Source organism: Populus alba, chromosome 19, assembly GCF_005239225.2.
Source record: "Populus alba chromosome 19, ASM523922v2, whole genome shotgun sequence".
NCBI classification, from domain to species: Eukaryota; Viridiplantae; Streptophyta; class Magnoliopsida; order Malpighiales; family Salicaceae; genus Populus; species Populus alba.
In genome coordinates this window covers 12899074-12918507 of record NC_133302.1, presented here as the reverse complement: position 1 = coordinate 12918507, position 19434 = coordinate 12899074, and the positions used below count along the sequence as shown (strand labels likewise).

The 19434-nt window shown below is 31.3% G+C and overlaps 1 protein-coding gene across 1 annotated transcript; it reads right to left on the bottom strand.

Moving 5' to 3' along the window:
* Positions 1-13281: 13281 nt before the first annotated feature.
* Positions 13282-14263, bottom strand: LOC140955053 (uncharacterized). The gene is made up of 3 exons (XM_073406581.1): positions 14000-14263; positions 13816-13935; positions 13282-13737 (listed from the first exon to the last, which is right to left on the bottom strand). Exons 1-3 carry the CDS (start codon positions 14045-14047, stop codon positions 13282-13284), a joined length of 624 nt encoding a protein of 207 aa, XP_073262682.1. The 5' UTR covers positions 14048-14263.
* Between the last annotated feature and the right edge of the window lie 5171 nt (positions 14264-19434).

The following is a 19434-nucleotide window of genomic DNA, read 5'->3' as shown; positions in this document are numbered from 1 at the left end:
AAATTGTGCTTTTTAAATTTTTTATATAAAATAATTATTTTTATTCCCCATCTTTTTAGGTTTATAGGTGATTGGTCCGTTTAGTTGTTCAAAATTTAATTTTGAAATAAAAATTCATTTTTTTTATTTTTAGTTTTTTTTTTTGTTGGAAAGAACGAGCGGTTTCAAATATCGGCTTTGAGATAGAAAGTGATCGTTTTACAAAGATTTCAGTTACCAAAAAAGATTGAAATCAGTGGTCAATAGGTTTTATTTTTATTTTTTTTTTTTATGATAGTAGTTTTACTTAGAATGTTTTTTTCCTTCTCCATGCTAAAGGAGGTGAATCTAACTGTGATAATGCCAATTATAAGTTTATAAATGTGTTTTGGTTTAAAATGGGGTTTTAAGCAAAAAAAATTAAGGTCCTATTTTTCTGGTGACCTATGGGTGCTGAATTCTACAAAAGTAGATGATGTTTTGTCTATTGTTGTCATCGACGCGTCACTGACTCATGTTGTTCGCCCTTTTAAAAAATAAAGACAGACTCTCGTGCTTGGGTTCTTTTTGGGTTTTTTTTTCTATTTTATATCTGGGTTAAAAAATTGAAAAAAAAATCATTAAACCCAATTAAGTCCATGAGTCGGTTCCTAGGTTTATCAGGTTAATACGCAGCATTCAATATGTGAGATGATGAAAAAATGATTGAATGGAGAACTAAAAAGTCCACATCTTTTAGAGTTATACTTAATGAGATATATAAAATGAGATATATTTTTCTCATAATCAATTTTGCTTTATTGTTGAACAATAACATACATGTTCCTTTTCAAATTCTAACACTTTATAACATTTTAAAAAAAAAAGTTAGATCTAAATGTGTCTTTTGAGAATTTAAATTTTTGTCAGAATTTTCGGAAAATATGAAGTTGTTTTAATAAGACATTAATCAACAATAATTAAGAGATTAAGTGGTGGTTTCAAACAAGAAGGGTATAGTTATAGACTTAATGTTGTTCAAAACCAAGGCTGATAAAATAACAATGTACTCCTTACTCCCTTTTCAATTCAAAACTTTGGGAATGCTATAATTGCATAGTAAAAATATAGATAGGAATTTGTGATATTTTCTAATAAATTCCAACTTCATTTGAAAATGCTTCACTGGAGGATTGCTTTCAAAGGACAATTATGGCCATGAGTGGAGCCCTCCTCCTGCCTTCTTCCTCCCGGTCGCCACAAATTTTATCAAAAAAGTTTCCATAGAGATTATTTTATTGTGATGATGCCTTCAGATCTCAATATTTGTTTTGTTGTGCTGTCTTTTCCCTTTTTGTGGTATGGTGTCTTTCTGCTTGGTTCAGCCCCAGCGATTCCTGTCATCGAAGGGAGACCACGACATATTCCATGTTTTAAAGGCGCCTGCATTGCTACAAAAAGCTGACAAAATGATTTATCAAGAACAAAATGGAGCACATGGAAGAGAGAAGGTGGATAATGTTGCGAAATAATCTTTGAATATTCGAGGATATTCCATAAATAAAATACATAAACTCCTTTTCTTTTCATTTTCTTTCTTATAAACTGCGTTAGTCCTTTCTGGCTTTTTTTCTTTTTTCAAGGAAGGGTCGGATTGGAAATTAGAGGATCAAAATAAAATTAGCAGGTAAAATAGATTGTGGTTTTAAATTTTTATATATAAATAATTATTTTTATCCCCCATCTTTTTAGGTTTATAGGTGATTGGTCCTTTTAGTTGTTCAAATTTAATTTTGAGATAAAAAAAAATTTTTTTCTTTTTTTCAGTTTGTTTTGTGTTGAAAGAAAGAGGGTTTCAAATTTCAGCTTTGAGATAGAAAGTGATCGTTTACAAAAATTACCTAGTTACCAAAAAGGTTTTGAAATTATCGGTGTCAATAGGTTTCATTTTCGATGATAGTAGTTTTACTTATATGTTTTTTTCCTTCTCCATGCCAAAGGAGGTGACCGTGATAATGCCAGTAATAAGCTTATAAATGTATTTTAGGGTCAAAATGGGGTTTTAAGCTAAAAAAAAAAAAAAATCAAAGTCCTATTTTTTCTTGCGACCTATGGGTGCTGAATTCTACAAAAGTAGATGATGTTTTGTCTATTGTCATCGGTCGACGTGTCTCTAACTCATGTTGTTCGCCCTTTTTAAAAGTTTTTTAAAAAATAAAGACAGAAGCTCATTTTAGTTTTTTTTTCTATTTTAATATTTTAGGGTTAAAAAAAATTAATAAAATAAAAAATCATTGAACCCGATGAGTCCATGAGTTCTATAGGTTTATCTGCAGCATTGCTCGCTTTATTGCAATTGAGAGGGGGAATGCTCATTTTAGTTATTTTTCAGCAACCACATTCCTATCAGTTTTTACTTCTAAAATAAATATTTGATACAAAAAAACTATCATGCAATTTATTGTTATATAATTAAATTAAAAAATAATTTCTAGATAAAAAAAAATTATTGAATCTGATGATGCATAAAGTTTTCTTTGTTGACTCAAGTCACTTAATAAAAGTAAATGTTATTTTTTTTTTTCAATTTTGCCTTTCAATGTTAAGTTAATTCAGGATTGAAATTTCCAATTTGTTTTCCCATATTTATCCCCACAAATTTCATAGGTCATCTCATGTTAACCTAGGTAAATCAAATGTTTTTTCCATCTCAATATTAGATAATAAAAAAATCATTTAATTCATTCTTAAAATCTATTTTTTAAAAAGGCACATCACCACATCACCAATACTTGGATTTTTTTTTACGCTTTCAATTTTTTTTTTCTTGCTCCGACTCTCAACATAGCATGGGCCAATAGACTAGTTAGAATCTACAACACTCATTTTCAAATCCCAAACACCTTGTAATTGGTTTAAAAACTCAAAATCAAAATTCATGTTAAAAATCTTTATGCAGCCTCAATTTATGTTTCCAGAATGATTGAAGGGCAAAACTAGGTCAATCAAACTCTCATCTAAAAACCAAATCACTTAACATCAAGATCGGTTTGTTTGTGGGTGAGATGTGGTGATTCAAAACCTTTATTCTCCTCACCAAAATTCAAGGATAAAAAAAAGAATAAAAATGAAGATTGGGATGGAAATATAAATATTTGTTTAGATATATAAAAATTATGAAATTAAGAGATATATTATAATTTGAGGTGCCTTAAATGGTTAAGCAATAACTTGTCAAAATCTATTAGTTTTGTTTTTACCTTTGATTTTTTGTAATGTAATGGTAATAATTAACTAAGGTGATGAATAGAGTATTTGTTTTTTTTCAAAATAGCATACACGAAAAATGTTTTTAGAAAAATAGCACAATTAAAAATCTATTTTAGAGAAATAACACAATTCAAGAGTCGAACGTAATAATCTACGACTCTAGAATCGTATGTGTCTTATGCCACTTCTTTAAAAAAATGGTAAAGATAATTTTATTAAACTATTTTTTAAATCTATTTTTTAAATTCGTAATTTTAAAAATAAATAAAATATAAGCTTATGGGATATTCAAAAGAAACTATTGGATATTATTTCTACCATTCCATTAAACTAAATGTGTTTTTCTTAACATATGTTGCTTTCTTAGAGAATGAATTTTTTTTATTGAAATGAGTAATAAATGGGGCGGACGATGCGTCATCGGCCCTAGTTTCTTTGAGAAAAAACAAATGACGCATCGTCTGGAAATTCCAGAATCCGACCACTCGGTGTGGTCGAAAAAACAAGGTTATTTATTTTTTGACTCAAAACACCTAGGAAACATCATAGGAACCTTGGTAAACCAATTCATAGCCTCAAAAAACACAAAACATTGATCCAATACCTGAAACAAAAAATCTTCCAAAGGTTAGATCTATTTTTTTATGTGTTTCCAAGGTAAAAGATCACTTAATCGTAACTCTTTCTCATCATATGAAATCATTTGACACAAAAATTGAACGTTTTGGTGGCCTAAATCTTCTCCAGTGTCCACTTTCTCTCTCTAAACTAGAATATGGCATCCCCTCCTCTCTCTTCCACCAAAAAAAGGACTAGAAAATGAGGAAAACTAAGTTTGATATCAAAATTTATTTTGTAAAAATTACAGGGACCGATTAACTAATAACATAAAAAGCTGAGGGACACAAATGAACTTTTCAAACCATTTGCAAACCTACCACCTTTTTAGCCGATCATTTCACTTCAGTCCTCTGCCTTTGAATTTAACTCTCACCCCTAATAAAACATGCAATTATACTCTAATTTGAGCTCAAAGAGGCTTAATTGTGCAAAATAAAAATTTAAGGATCAAAGTGAAAATTTTAAAAAAATATACTATTGTAATTCATAGTAATATGCGAGATGATGAAAAATGATTGAATGGAGAATTAAAAGTCCACACCTTTTAGATTTATACTTAATAAGATATATAAAATGAGATATATTTTTCTCATAATCAATTTTGCTTTATTGTTGAACAATAACATACATGTTCCTTTTCAAATTCTAACACTTTATAACATTTTTTTTAAAAAAAAGTTAGATCTAAATGTGTCTTTTGAGAATTTAAATTTTTGTCAGAATTTTCGGAAAATATGAAGTTGTTTTAATAAGACATTAATCAACAATAATTAAGAGATTAAGTGGTGGTTTCAAACAAGAAGGGTATAGTTATAGACTTAATGTTGTTCAAAACCCAAGGCTGATAAAATAACAATGTACTACTCCCTTTTCATTTCAAAACTTTTGGGAATGCTATAATTGCATAGTAAAAATATAGATAGGAATTTGTGATATTTTCTAATAAATTCCAACTTCATTTGAAAATGCTTCACTGGAGGGTTGCTTTCAAAAGGACAATTATTGCCATGAGTGGAGCCCTCCTCCTGCCTTCTTCCTCCCGGTCGCCACAAAATTTTATCAAAAAAAGTTTCCATAGAGATTATTTATTGTGATGATAGTAGATGATGCCTTCAGATATCAATATTTGTTTTGTTGTGCTGTCTTTTTCCTTTTTGTGGTTTGGTGTCTTTCTGCTTGGTTCAGCCCCAGCGATTCCTGTCATTGAAGGGAGACCACGACATATTTCCATGTTTTAAAGGCGCCTTTACAAAGCTGACAAAATTATTTATCACATCGAATATATGGGAACAAAATGGAGCACATGGAAGAGAGACGGTGGATAATGTTGCGAAATAATCGCGAGGATATTCCATAATAAAATAATAAAACTCCTTTTCTTTTCATTTTCTTTTCTTATAAAATGCGTTTGTCGTTTCTGGCTTTTTTCTTTTTTTCCAAAGGCATGTAAATGATTGTGGCTTTTAATTTATATAGGTGATTGGTCCTTTTAGGTTGTTGAAATTATTTTGAGCTTTTTTTTCACAAAGCTGACAAAAATTACCGTTAGTTGAAATCGTGTCGGGTGGTTTCATTTCACTTGGGTGTTTTTTTTCCTTTTCTCTGACCTGACGTAATGCCAAATAAGTTATCAATATGTTTTCGGTCAAAATGGGGTTTTAAGAAAGAAAAAAAATCAAAGTCCTATTTTTTGGCGACCTATGCGTGCTGAATTCTACAAAAATAGATGATGTTTTGTCTATTGTTGTCATCGACGCGTCACTGACTCATGTCGTTTGCCCTTTTAAAAAATAAAGACAGACTCTCGCACTTGGGCTCCTTTTGGGTTTTTTTCTCTATTTTATATTTGGGTTAAAAAATTAAAAAAAAATCATTGAACCAATTGAGTCCATGAGTCAGTTTCATAGGTGTACCAGGTTAATTCACCGCATTCAGACTATTATTTGTTTGTCTTTTTTTTTGTGGTTTAATGCTTTTATTGCCCCTCAATTTAGGGGGGGGAATACAATTTAATCATTTATTATCAATGAAGTACTTTTATTATCTCAACACCACATTCCTATCACAGTTTTTTTTACTTCTAAAATAAATATTTTGATACAAAAAAACTATTCATGTAATTTATTGTTTATATAATTAAATAAAAAATAATCTTTGAGATAAAAAAAAAAATTATTGAATTCGATGACGTGCATAACTTGCGTCGTGAGTTTTCTTTGTTGACTTAATTTCACTTAGTTTTTTTTTTATAAAAGTAAATGCTATTTTTTTTTTTATCAACTTTGTCTTTCAATATTGAAGTTAATTCAGGATTGAACTTTTCAATTTGTTTTTCATATTATCCCACGAATTTCATGGTCATCTCATTTTAACCTAGGTAAATCAAATGTTTTTTCATCTCAATATTAGATAAAAAAAAATCATTTAATTCCATTGTTAAAATCTATTTTTTAAAAAAGACACATCACCAATACTTGGATTTTTTTTACGCTTTAATTTTTTTTTGCTCTAACTCACAACATAACATGGGCCAATTATGGACTAGTTAGACTCTACAAACACTCATTTTCGATCCCAAGACACCTTATATTGGTTTAAAAAACTCAAAATCAAAAATCATGTAAAAAAAAATCTTTATGAGCCTCAATTTTTTGTTTTCCAGTATGATTGAAGGGTAAAACTAGGTCAATCGAACTCTCATCTAAAAAACAAATCAGTTAGCATCAAGAGTGGTTTGTTTGTTGGTGAGATGTGGTGATTCAAAACCTTTATTCTCCTCCCTCACAATTCAAGGATAAAAATAGAACAAAAATGAAGATTGGGATGGAAATATAAATATTTGTTAGATATATAAAAATTGTGAAATTAAGAGTATATTATAATTTCAGGTGCCTTAAATGGTTAGGCAATAACTTGTCAAATCTTTTAGTTTTGTTTTTAACTTTGATTTAATTTCTAATGTAATGTAATGGTAATAATTAACTAAGGTGATGAATAGAGTTTGTTTTTTTCAAAATAGCATACACGGAAAATGTTTTTAGAAAAATAGCACAATTAAAAATCTATTTAGAGAAATAACAGAAATTGAAGAGTCGAACGTATCATCTACGACTCTAGAATCGTATGTGTCTTATGTCACTTCTTTAAAAAAATGGTAAAGACAATTTTATTAAATTGTTTTTAAAATCTATTTTAAATTTTTAATTTTAAAAATAAATAAAATATAAGCTTATGGATATTCAAAAAAAAAAACTAGTGGATATTATTTCTACCATTCCATTAAACTAAATGTGTTTTTCTTAACATATGTTGCTTTCTTAGAGAATGAATTTTTTTTTATTGAAATGAGTATTAGGAGGAAAATAGAACATGAAAGAGTTCAAGAACTAAAAACTAACATCTAAATAGAACTCAAAGCTAAAGATGTAATGTTGGATGTTTAACATAAAGCTCGAGCAACATAAAAACTTTGTAGATTTGATAGGACATGCTACGCACTAATAAGATATGGACTTCTTATGAAAGATGGAAATGATAAGTTGCTCATACTTGATGAACTTACCAATTATATGGAAGCAATATCTAATATTGATTGTGTGAAATGGCTTGAGTTCATAAAATCTAAAATGGATTCCATGCATGCTAACAAGGTATAGAACTTGGTTAATCCACTTAAAGAGATAAAACTCATTAGATGTAAGTTTGTCTTAAAGAGAAAGACTATAATGAATGGCAATTTATAGATGTATAAAGGAGACTAGTTGCAAAAGGAATTTGATAAAGACAAAGAGATGACTTTAACAAAATCTTCTGTCATTTTTAATAGAATTAAGCTTTTTGGGTTCTTCAATCATATTAGAACTCTTGTGGTTAATCAATTTCCCTTGATAAATCATAAGTCATCATCTAGTCAACTACTTTTATGAATCTCTTGGTCGATCAGGATCTTTCCAGCATGGTTGATTCCCTTGTTCTCGATCAATTTTAGCTTTATTGTCCAATTTATCATAAACAATCATTGTTCTCCAATGATTGATGCATGAATGTTTATTTTTGGTGTAAATATTCCCTTTATATTGCTCTAATATTTCTCAAATGAATGAATATTTAACTGTTATATTTATACTTAAAATTGATTGATCGAATCATTCAAATCAACCAAGTATAATGTGGCAAATGACATTGTTCACCCAAAACTATCAACCATGTATTTAAAACATGTTTGACATATTAATCATTCTAATTAATCAGTTTAATTTAAAAATAATGTGTTGGCATTAGAATTTATTTTTTCAAATATTCAACTAAGAACCCTAAACACTCTCTTCCTTTCTATAATTAACATGGAAGCCTTAATTTGAGTTCCACCTAAAATTATGATAATCTCCTTACAATTTCAATATCTTTATTAAGTTCTCTTCCCATTGATCTTTTTTTCCCCCTCAAAATTATGTTCTCATTCATGTTAAAATACTATTTCTATTAATTCTTTTTATTATTCTATTGAAATCTAAAAAGCAAATTTCTCTCTCTAGAAAAAATCTTAAAAACTTATCTTTTTCTCTTTCCTCTCTTTTCAAAAAGGAAAAGGCACAGGCTTTCATCTTTCATAAACCCTTCTTTCCTGTCATATTAAAAAAAAAAACACTAAAAGAGAAGGAGAAGTTATTGTAGCCTAAGAAATATTTTACTATTCATTGGAATAGTGGAATGACAAAATTGCCTTTGACAAAAAAAAAAATTGAACTACATATTAGAGGTAAAGTTGTCTTTTCACCATGACATAATTATCTCTTATAAATTGTATAAGGCTAGATTGGTCATTTAATTTTTTTTTTTTCAAAATAAGATTACTAACTTAACCCTAGAATATAAAAAAAAAATATAATGTTTATTACTAAGGGTTGTTTTAATCTTTTTAATTTCTTTTAAAATAGTGTAATTATATTCATGCCCTTAATGAAAAAAAAATCAACATAACTCTCTAACAATGGTTTTTTTTTTTTCATTTTACATTGGTTTTATTGTAGATTTAAAGGTTAGTTAGGGGCATTTTTGTAATTAATAGATATTAAATATTATTAAAAAAATTGTTAGCGCGTGCAACGGACGCATCAATGTGTGGATGACCCTTGCGCTTTTCTGGTAGTGTGTGTGGGTTTATCCAGCCACCAAAAAATGCCTTTCAAGGTGGTGTTTAAAAAGTCCCGGGTCTGTCAATTTGATGGGTTGGCGAGTACTCCAAACTTGCCTCAAGTTCTCTGTCTCTGTTTCTTAAAATCAGCATCAACCATTTTTATTTGTTTTCCTTCATATTTGGTCCATGTTCTTTTAATTACTATTTTTTTTAATAAGCCATGAAATTACATTTTTTTTTCAATTTCACCTCCTTTTATTTTTTAATCTTTCATCTTTTTGTCCCCATTCTTTTTATTACTATTGTTTTAAAACTATAAAATTACAAAAAAAAAAAAATCAATTAAAAGCCTTCTATTTTTTTTATCATTCAAATTTGGTTCTCATTCTTTTAATTACTATTTAATTTGTTTGGGGTCATTTGTTTAATGTTTTATTTTTACAGTTTCATCCTCCATGGGTTTTTTTCTATCAAATTTGATTCATATTCTTTTTATTGCTATCTTTTTCCCTTTAGAAAGTTTTTTAAATTGATATTTGTTTCATGACTTCATCTTTCAAAATTAAATTAGTTGGGAATTGAGCTTTTTAATTCAATGCAGTTCAAGGATTTTGAATTGTGAGGTTTAGAGATTAGACCAAATTTAGAAGGTTTGCCCGGGTTGGCTTTGTTTATTTTTTTTTTTCCTTTTTTAAAGCTAATGTTTTATATTTTCTACACTTTTTTTTTTAGATTTTTTCTTTATTATTTTTTAGGGTTTGCCTTCTATAGAATTAGTCTTAGGTTCATGCTTTGAGTCACTGATTTCAAATGTTAACACGAGTTCATTTTTTTTTTTTTTTGTCCTTGACATGCATCATGATTCTTAAATGGAAGAGGTTGGTTCAAATGTGTATGGGCATTCAGATGGTTTAATGAAGAAAGCTCGAGCGAAACAACTACAAAGCGCCTTAACAAGTCAAGCTAGTGCGATTGAGATATTAATGAGTTTAAAGGCTTGTAGACTGAATGGAAATGGTTTAAATATATTTGTTTGTTTTCAAATAAGGCAAATCAGTTCTTTTTCTTAAATTGATTTATTTCAATTTTATCATTTAAAATTTAATTTATTTGAAACTGGTCTTCCTACTCTTTTTTTCCATTCTTTTATATTGGGTTATCCTAAACTTGTACCCATGATCAAAAGGTTTATGAGTTAACCCAGGATAATTCATCTTTTTTTTGTTGCTACGAAGTTAGTCTCAGATTTATGACCAGAGTCATTAGTTTCAAAAGTTCACGCGAATTGACTTTTTTAGGTCCTTTTTTAAATTGAATTATTTCAATTTCAACCTTTAATATTTGATTTATTGGAAATTGATCTTTGTGTTTTTTTTGTCCTTTCCTTTTTTATCCCGATTATTTTTTAGGTTGTGTTTTTTTTTTTTTACAATTTATCAAATTTGATTTCTATTCTTTTTGTTGTTGTCTTTTTTCCTTTGTCAAAGTTTTTAAATTGATATTTTTTTCATGATTTTATCCTTTGAAATTAAATTAGCTGGGAATTAAGTTTCTTGATTGAACCTGGTTCAAGGATTTCATGATTTTCATGGTCATGAGTTTGCAAATAAACCCGAGTTGACTCATATTTTTTTTCATTTCTTTTTCAAATTAAATTTCTTTTTACATTGAGTTGTTCGATAATTGAGCATCATAATTTTATTCAATCTGATTTCGAACATGTCATCCGGTATCACGACGAGGTTAGAGATTTTGCATCTTGACTTGGATGGGCACGAATTGAGTTTTTTTACCTTTTTAAATTATTATTTTTCTTAATTTTTGTTCTTCAACACTTTATTTGCTAGAGATTGAGCTTCATCTTTTTTCTTTTCATATTTGTTTTTAGAATTATCATATGTTCTCATTTGATTTGTTAGGAATTGGTTTTCAAACTATAATGTTCATTATTGCAAAGTTTGCGAGTTAAATTGATATAACCGGGGTTTTTTATGTTGTTTGTCTTAGTTTTTTTTTTTTTAGTTTTTCCCTTCAACATTGTATTGTTTCATAATCCGAGTTAGCCCAAATTGGGTTTTTTTTATTTTTTTGTTGTTATTTTTTTGTCTGTTTATATTATTATTTAAATTATCAATTAAAACAATGTATCAGATTTTAGATCATTTTTTTTACATTGAAAATAAAATTATTTGGCCGGAAACATAGTGCGAACCATAAATATGTTAGTGTAAAATAAAAGAAATAAAGGTGTGATGCAAGATAAGGTACATTTTTAGAGTTATCTATTCACTTAATAGACACTTGATTGATTTTCAAGAAAATTCTAACAAAGTTACTTAAATATAAAATATTATAGGAGCAAAAGGAGTATAAAAAATAAATAGAAAAAATCATTAATTACATGCATCAATAACTTATGTAGGCTCTGCTTATCTCTATGTATATCATTTTGGAAGGTCCTATCAATTATATTGATATTGCTATTTATCTTATCAATTACTTGGTAACTAGGAAACAACTTGCTATGAAGTTAATGAGTTGTAAGTATACCTATCAAACCTGACCCAGAGTTGACCCGGTCAAGAGGTCAGGTTACAAGTTACATGGGTTAACTCAAGTCTACCTGAAAAAATTAAAAAATATATTTAAAATTTTAATATTTTATATGAAAAAAATTAAGAAACAATTCATGTGAATATAAGCTATACATGTTGTAAATAATAAAGTTTAAAATAATATTTAAAAAAAAATTATCCCACATTGAAAAGATATTATGTTATTCTTTTAAGTTGAAGTATTTAAACCAAAAAAAAAACATTTTATCCCACATTGAAAAAACATAACTTTTTTTCTTTGTGAACATAGAATATATATACTAAAAGGCTTTAAATCCCATATTGAAAAAATAACTTTTTTCTTATGGACATAAAGTATATGTACTAAAAAGTTTCAAATCCTTCAAATCTCACATTGAAAAGATATTATATTATCCTTTTAAGTTGAAGTGTTGAAACCAAAAAGTTTTTTATCCCACATTGAAAAAATATAACTTTTTTCTTGTGAACATAGAGTATATATACTAAAGAGCTTCAAATCCCACATTAAAAAAAATAATTTTTTTCTTGAAAACATAGAGTACATATATTACAGAAATTCAAATCCCACATTGAAAAAATAAAGCATTCTTCTAGTATTTATTTAGTAAACTTTGAATAGGATTAATAACCAACTAAAAAACATATGAAAAAAAAGGGGTCTAGGAAAAAACCCACATTTGAAGAAAGAAAGAAAGGTCTCGTCCGGGTTCGCCCCGGTCACCTGGTTCATAGGTTGACCCGCCAAGTCAACTAGGTTTGGACGGGTTTTTGCACTGGCCGATATTTTACCTTACCCGGACCAGTCCAGCTACTAGGCTGGTCCAAGTTTAATAACTAGGGTTGTAAGGGTCAATTAAGAGATTGTTTCACTATGCCACACTTACCAAGGATCATTGTGAATTTTTAAGAGGCAAGCACGAACTTTTCCATGAGCTCGTGACTACAATCAACTTGGGACCTGGATGATTTTGAACTGAAATCAAGTAGGGTTTAAGAAAAAATAGAAGTTAAAACTTTCACTACAACATTTCACAGTTTTACCGACGGACATATTCCGTCGGTGTAGATAGAACGTTCGTCGGTAAATTATTTACCGACTATTTTACCGACGGAATACATCCGTCGGAATACCTTTTGTCGATAATTCCACATTTCGTCGCTATATCGGTCGGAAATACCAAAAACACATTTACCGACGGTTTTACCAACGGAACGTGCGCGCCCCAAAAAAAAAAAGTTTCCCGCTTGAAATATACCGACGGAAAATTTTCCGTCGGTGTTATGTAAATACCGACAGACTAAATCCGTTGGTAAAAGTGTCGGTGATCTTTCATACCGACCGAATATTTGCGTCTGTAAATTCGTCGGTGAGTTTTACCAACGGAAATAATCCGTCGGTGAATATGTCGGTGATAGGATGGAATACCGACCGAATAGGTCCGTCTGAATATTCGTCGGTGATGGTGGCAGACACTGTCCAATGCCGACGGAGTTATTCTGTCAGTAAATCCCTGTGTAATTTTTTTTTAAAATTTTTTAGAAAAAATAATTTAAATTAATGATAATACAAACCAATTATGCAAATAAAATTTATATTAAGCAACAAAAACTCAAAGTTAAATAATATTCATTACAAAATAAATGTGTTTCAAAAAAACATTAAACGAAATTTTAAATATAAATAATGTTTATTAAAAATTAATATAAAGGTGGAGGAGGAGGAGGAGGAGGAGGCTGGGGGTTAGGCGGCCAAAAAGGATTAGGCGCACATGTTCCACCTTGTGTCATGTTCATGACCATTTGGCGAAGCTCTTCATAGGCCGCTCTTTGTTGTTTAGACTCTGCTCTGTGTTGTCCGTTCACCAATCTTTGCTCTTCTTTTAGTTGTGTGTACGCCTCTGATAGGTGGTCGCACCTTTGCTGCAAGGCCACAAACTCCTTAGATTGGGAGCTCGATACAGATTGGGAGCTCCCAACAGTTGAAGCAGTACCGGTCGACCGCAAGTTGGCGGCGGTAGTGTTGGAGAGCCCGTAAACCTGATTTTTATCGGGTCCACCTGACGATCCAGCCTCCATCCACAAATCCGGATCGAATTCCGAATGGGTCGAAGGATCGTCCCCGTATCTCTCCCTCAACCGATTATTATAGGTCTCCTGAAAAAAAAATCACATCATATTCAATTCAATAAACATAATAATAACTTACAAAATAAAATGGTTGAACAAACATACCACAAACTGTTGAGAGCGGTTGTCAACAAACTGTTGCGTCCCCTTTTGGCGGTCATGACTCCGCACGTGCGTCTCCACAAACAGCTCCATAGGGCTCGGCTCACGTCCAAGAGACGTAGCCTATAATGAAAAAAATTTATTAACAAATTAATTAAACGATATATTTCATTTAAATTAATCTTACCATCCGTTTCGCATGTGCAGCAAACGGAACGGAGCCGCCGGTGTGCATTGTCACCGAGCCATGAATTGGCCGATTCCGGTTGCCAGCACCGGACTATGAGCGTCGAGTGAACCGCTCAGACGTCACGTGCTGAAGATAGTGCGGCCATATATCTTCCGGGATGTATATCGGTTTGAAATCCCTCCAAACCGCAACATCATTCCAGCCTTCGAACCCCTTATCCCTCGCTGTTTTTTTTTGCCTTTTTCTGGGTGTCATACCAAAAATCACGCACGAAAAAATTACATTTCGAAACATAAATAATTATGTAAAAAAAAATTCGTACTGTTTTCTATGTTACCTAATTGCCGCGTGATTTTCCCACACCCTCCTCACAACAGTGTCATGTTCATCGTCCCAGCTGAATCGATGCTGTGTATAAAAAAAATAATTTTTTAAAATGTTAATAATTTATTTACAATTATAACTAGAATTTATTAGAAATAAGCTGAAAATTATATATTAACACGAACCTCAAATCTACGAAACCATGCATTGATTTGAGGCATCCATTCAGGATGCCTAGATATCTGACCCCATTGAAACAATGGAATCTCCATCGACGCTTTAAACGCCGATGATATTACTGGGGCGGCCTCAATGTTTGTGAACCTGAAAAGAAATGAAATTAATGAAATAGTGATTACTTCATAAATTATGTTTTAAATTTGTTTTTTTATATATAAAAAAAAAACTAAAACTCTTAACAAACTTACATTGAAAGATCGTCCTTCCACTGTGCCTCGTACTTACGGGTAAATTGATTCCGCTGCGAAGGCACGCCGCTTCTGCGATGTGAAACATCGCTGGAAGAGGCAGCATCGGTTGATGGCGCAGGTGGTGTAGGTGCCTCTTCTTGAGAGGCACCTAAGGAAACATCAGCATCGCTGCTAGACGAACTTGATTCGACTGGACGTGAACGACTAGCTCTGGATTTCATTCTCCGCATCTAAACAATTTTATATAAATAATTGTATAATAAAATTCAAAAGTTAAAAAAATTCGGCAGCACCTCCCCTATACTTGATATTACCCAAATCCACAAACCTGCAAATATTAACAATAGCCACAACCAATTGACCCAATCTATACTAATTATTCCAACATATTCAACTATTAATCATAAGATAAATTCAACGTTAACAATTACAATTCACGAATTATTCAATAATTATGTCAATACAACAAAACTATAAATTCAAAATAAATCGAAACAATTAAACACAAATCATCAAGTTAGAGTAAAATTAATAATTCTTCCAACATATTCAATTATTAAATCTAAGATAAATTCAACATTAACAATATTAATTCAACAAATTATTAAATAATTATGGCAATAAAACAATAAAATATATTCAATAAAATAAAAAAGAATTATAGCCTAACAATTAAAATCAATGGAAACAGTTAAACACAAATCATGCAATAATATAAAAAAAAAATACTAATTATTCCAACATATCCAATTATTAATTCTAAGGTAAATTCAACCTTAACAATTATAATTCAACAAATTAATCATTATAATTCAACATTAACAATTATAATTCAACAAATTAATCAATAATTATATTCAAAACAATAAAAAAAATGACAAAAAATAAATTCAATAAATTAACAAATTAATCATTATAATTCAACATTAACAATTATAATTCAACAAATTAATCAATAATTATATTCAAAACAATAAAAAAAATGACAAAAAATAAATTCAACAAATTAATCATTATAATTCAACATTAACAATTATAATTCAACAAATTAATCAATAATTATACTCAAAACAATAAAAAATATTCAAAAAATTCAAAAAAAAAAACTTACATCAATAAAAGCAACGAAATATACATACCTTAATAATGTGACAAATTCAAAACTTTATCTACATTACCAAAAAAAACACCAAAACAACAAAATAACAAAAATAAAAACAACTAAAAATAAATTAAAAGTAAATAAAATAAATTGGAAAAAAACACATACCTTTTAATTTGAGGAAGATTCACAACACTAAATCTTGCTAGAGATTGAAGGCAAAAATCTGAGGTGCAGCGGCGCGGGGAGAAGAGAAGAGAAGAGAAGAGAAGCGGCACGGGGAGAAGAAGAAAAAATGAGGCGAAGCGGCGGGGGCTGGAACTTATAGGGCAGTTTTACCGACGGAATCACCGACGGAATTAATCTCCGTCGATAAAAGGTCATCAATTCCGTCGGTAACAGGTCAAAACTCTGTCGGTAATTTTTGAATTTCACACCGAATTTTTAACAGCCCTCCATATTTTTCGACGTCCGTCGGTGATTCCGTCGGTAATCTGACAAGTTCAGAGGCGCATTAATTCACACACGTTGGAAATCGCGCGGTCCGTCGGTATTTCTTTCGGTGATATTTTACCGACGGAAATATTCCGTCGGGGAAGCCGTCAGTGATTTTGGCATTTTGTTGTAAATATTTTCAAACTCTCTGTGAGATACCGACGGACTAGAATCCGTCGGTATACCCGTCGCTGATTGTGGCATTTTGTTGTAAATATTTTCGAACTCTCTATGAGATATCGACAGACTAGAATCCGTTGGTATACCCGTCGCTGATTGTGGCATTTTGTTGTAATTATTTTCGAACTCTCTATGATATACCGACGGACTATAATCCGTCGGTGTATGTGTCGGTGAATCCATCCATAATGTCGTCAGTGGTGGTGGCATTTCACGTAATTAATTTCGAACTCTCTGTGAGATACCGACGGATGGTTATCCGTCGGTATGGACGTCGGTAATTTTGCATTATGCAGGAAAGGTTGTCTTTGTATTGCTTGTTTACCTTCCTGCAAAAACTTAACTGATAAACTGTCCATCACATAAAACAATAACCACATTGCTTAAACAGGAAATATTTTGTTTTACAAAATACATCATTCATAATCTAAATTACATGAGACAAATGTTTTTACATAGGGCTTCATTTTCATATAATTAGTCAGAATTTTCTTCTTCTTCCTCGTCAATTGAATTGTCATCATCTTCATCACAATCTTCAAAATGGATATCATCTTCTTCATCGACATTTGCTTGTCCGCTAGAGCTGAGAACAACATTCAACTCCTCTCCGTCAATATCAACAAGCCTATGATCGAGAACTCGAAAATTTGAATTTTCTTCCAATTCAATCGAAGGAGCAACTCGATATGGTTCAACCAACTCACAAACTTGAAAGACTTCATCTCGCACACTTGTGTCTTCGTTCTCATCCTAAACAACCTCAACACGACCCCATGGTTTCGTTTTTAAAACGGACAACCAATCAACTCTTGATCGATCCTTTCTAAATGAAGGGGTGTATGTGTAATAAACTTGTTGACATTGCTTTGCGAAAACAAAGACATCGTTTATGTTGCGGAGTCTAGCTTTTGAGTTGATTTCGACCAGACCATGGTGCGGATCAACTCTGATTCCTCTGTCCGTTGTGTCATACCAATAGCATTTGAATAAAAACACTTTATTCTACTCGCTATGATATTGCAGTTCGACGACCTCTTCTAATCTACCATAGTAGTCAACTTCTAACTGGCTACTTGTGGATCCCTTAACACAAACACCGTAATTGTATGTCTTTCTTCCTTGCCCGTATTCTTCAGTATGGAAAACATATCCATTGACAAAATACCCGTTGTAGCACTTAACTTTTCTTTCAGGGTCGAGGCTTAGTGAAGACAATGACTTCGGCGCACTCCTTCCCATTTGATAAACCTTGTAAATATATGTAATTAAATGTACATCAATAAACGGTAAATGAACGAGAATCTCGTAATGACATGCATACGTTAGAATGAGTTTGTGATAGTGCTTACATGTGTTCTGAACCATGTGGCAAATTGTTCATCTTGTAATTGAAAGATCTGGGATTCGGTCAGCTGCGAGTTATTGGAGAGCAAATATTATCGATGTTGCTTGCAAGTGATAATGAGTGTATGATATTACAATATATAATTAACAGTATGTTACTGACAAAGTTTAATTAGTATTACACATATATAGACTTACTGAATAAATGGTCTCAGCTCATCACAGTTAAATAGAACATAGTTGTGTGCTTGTTTGAATTCTATTTCCGACAAATATCTTCCTCTTACGGCATTTTTAGGTGTGGGTCGTCCAGTATTGGAGAATATTGACAAGTTCCCACTGGAAGGCACTTCACCGCCATCGTCATGCCATGGAACGCGATTGATTCTTGTTCTCAGATGAGGTTCGAAATAGTACGAGATAAATATTGATATCTCTTCAACAATATAGGCCTCAGATATCGAAGCCTCAACATGCGTCTTGTTCTTAACCCTTTTTTTAGATTAAACAAGTACCTGCATTGAAGTATAATTCAAGTATTTTCAATTAAGAAAAACATAGAAAATACTTTAAGATATGAATTCCATTACAACTGTAATATCTCACCGTTCGAATGGGTACATCCATCTATACTGGACCGGTCCTCCAGCTTTTTCCTCGAACGGTAGATGTATAGGGAGATGCTCCATTGAGTCAAAAAATGAAGGAGGGAATATCATCTCAAGTTTGCATAGTGTCTCAATGATATTCATTTGAAGCCTCTCAATGTGCTCAACATTCATCTTGCTGGAGCATATATCTCTGAAGAAATGACTGATCTCCGTCAGTGCATCCCATATTCCCTTTGGCAACAAATCACGAAAAGCTAATGGGATGAGTGTTTGCATAAACACGTGGCAGTCATGACTCTTCATTCCATACAATCTGTAGTCCTCTATGTTAACAAGCCTTGATATGTTTGATGCATGTCCATCCGGAAAACGCAGACTCTTAAGCCATTTGTAGACTAGCAGTTGTGCGTTTTTCTCTAACACGAAGCTTGCCCTTGGTTTTGTAACCCGTGACTCCTCATAAACCAACTCCATATTTTTACGGTTACAGTATAAAGCTATATTCAATCTAGCCTTCATGTTGTCCTTTGTCTTCCCCTTCACATCTATGACGGTGTTGAAAATATTCTCAAACACGTTCTTTTCGATGTACATGACGTCAAGGTTATGGCAGAGAAGATTGGTCTTCCAATACGGAAGCTCCCAAAAGATACTTCGCTTTACCCAATTATGGGTCAAACCAAAACCAGGAAACTTTTGCTTACCTGATTGAAGCCCAAACACAATGTCACCGTACTCTGATACAACATGATGCAATTCTTCACCAGAAAGACGCGGGGATGCAACATCTTTTTCAACTCTGCCAACAAAGAAATCTTTTATGTTCTTTCTGAACCTGTGATTAAGTGGCAAGAAGCGACGGTGACAGTCAAAAAAAGAAGCTTTACCTCCGTTTGCTAGCGTGAATGCCTTGTTGTTTTCCATGCAGTATGGACATGCGAG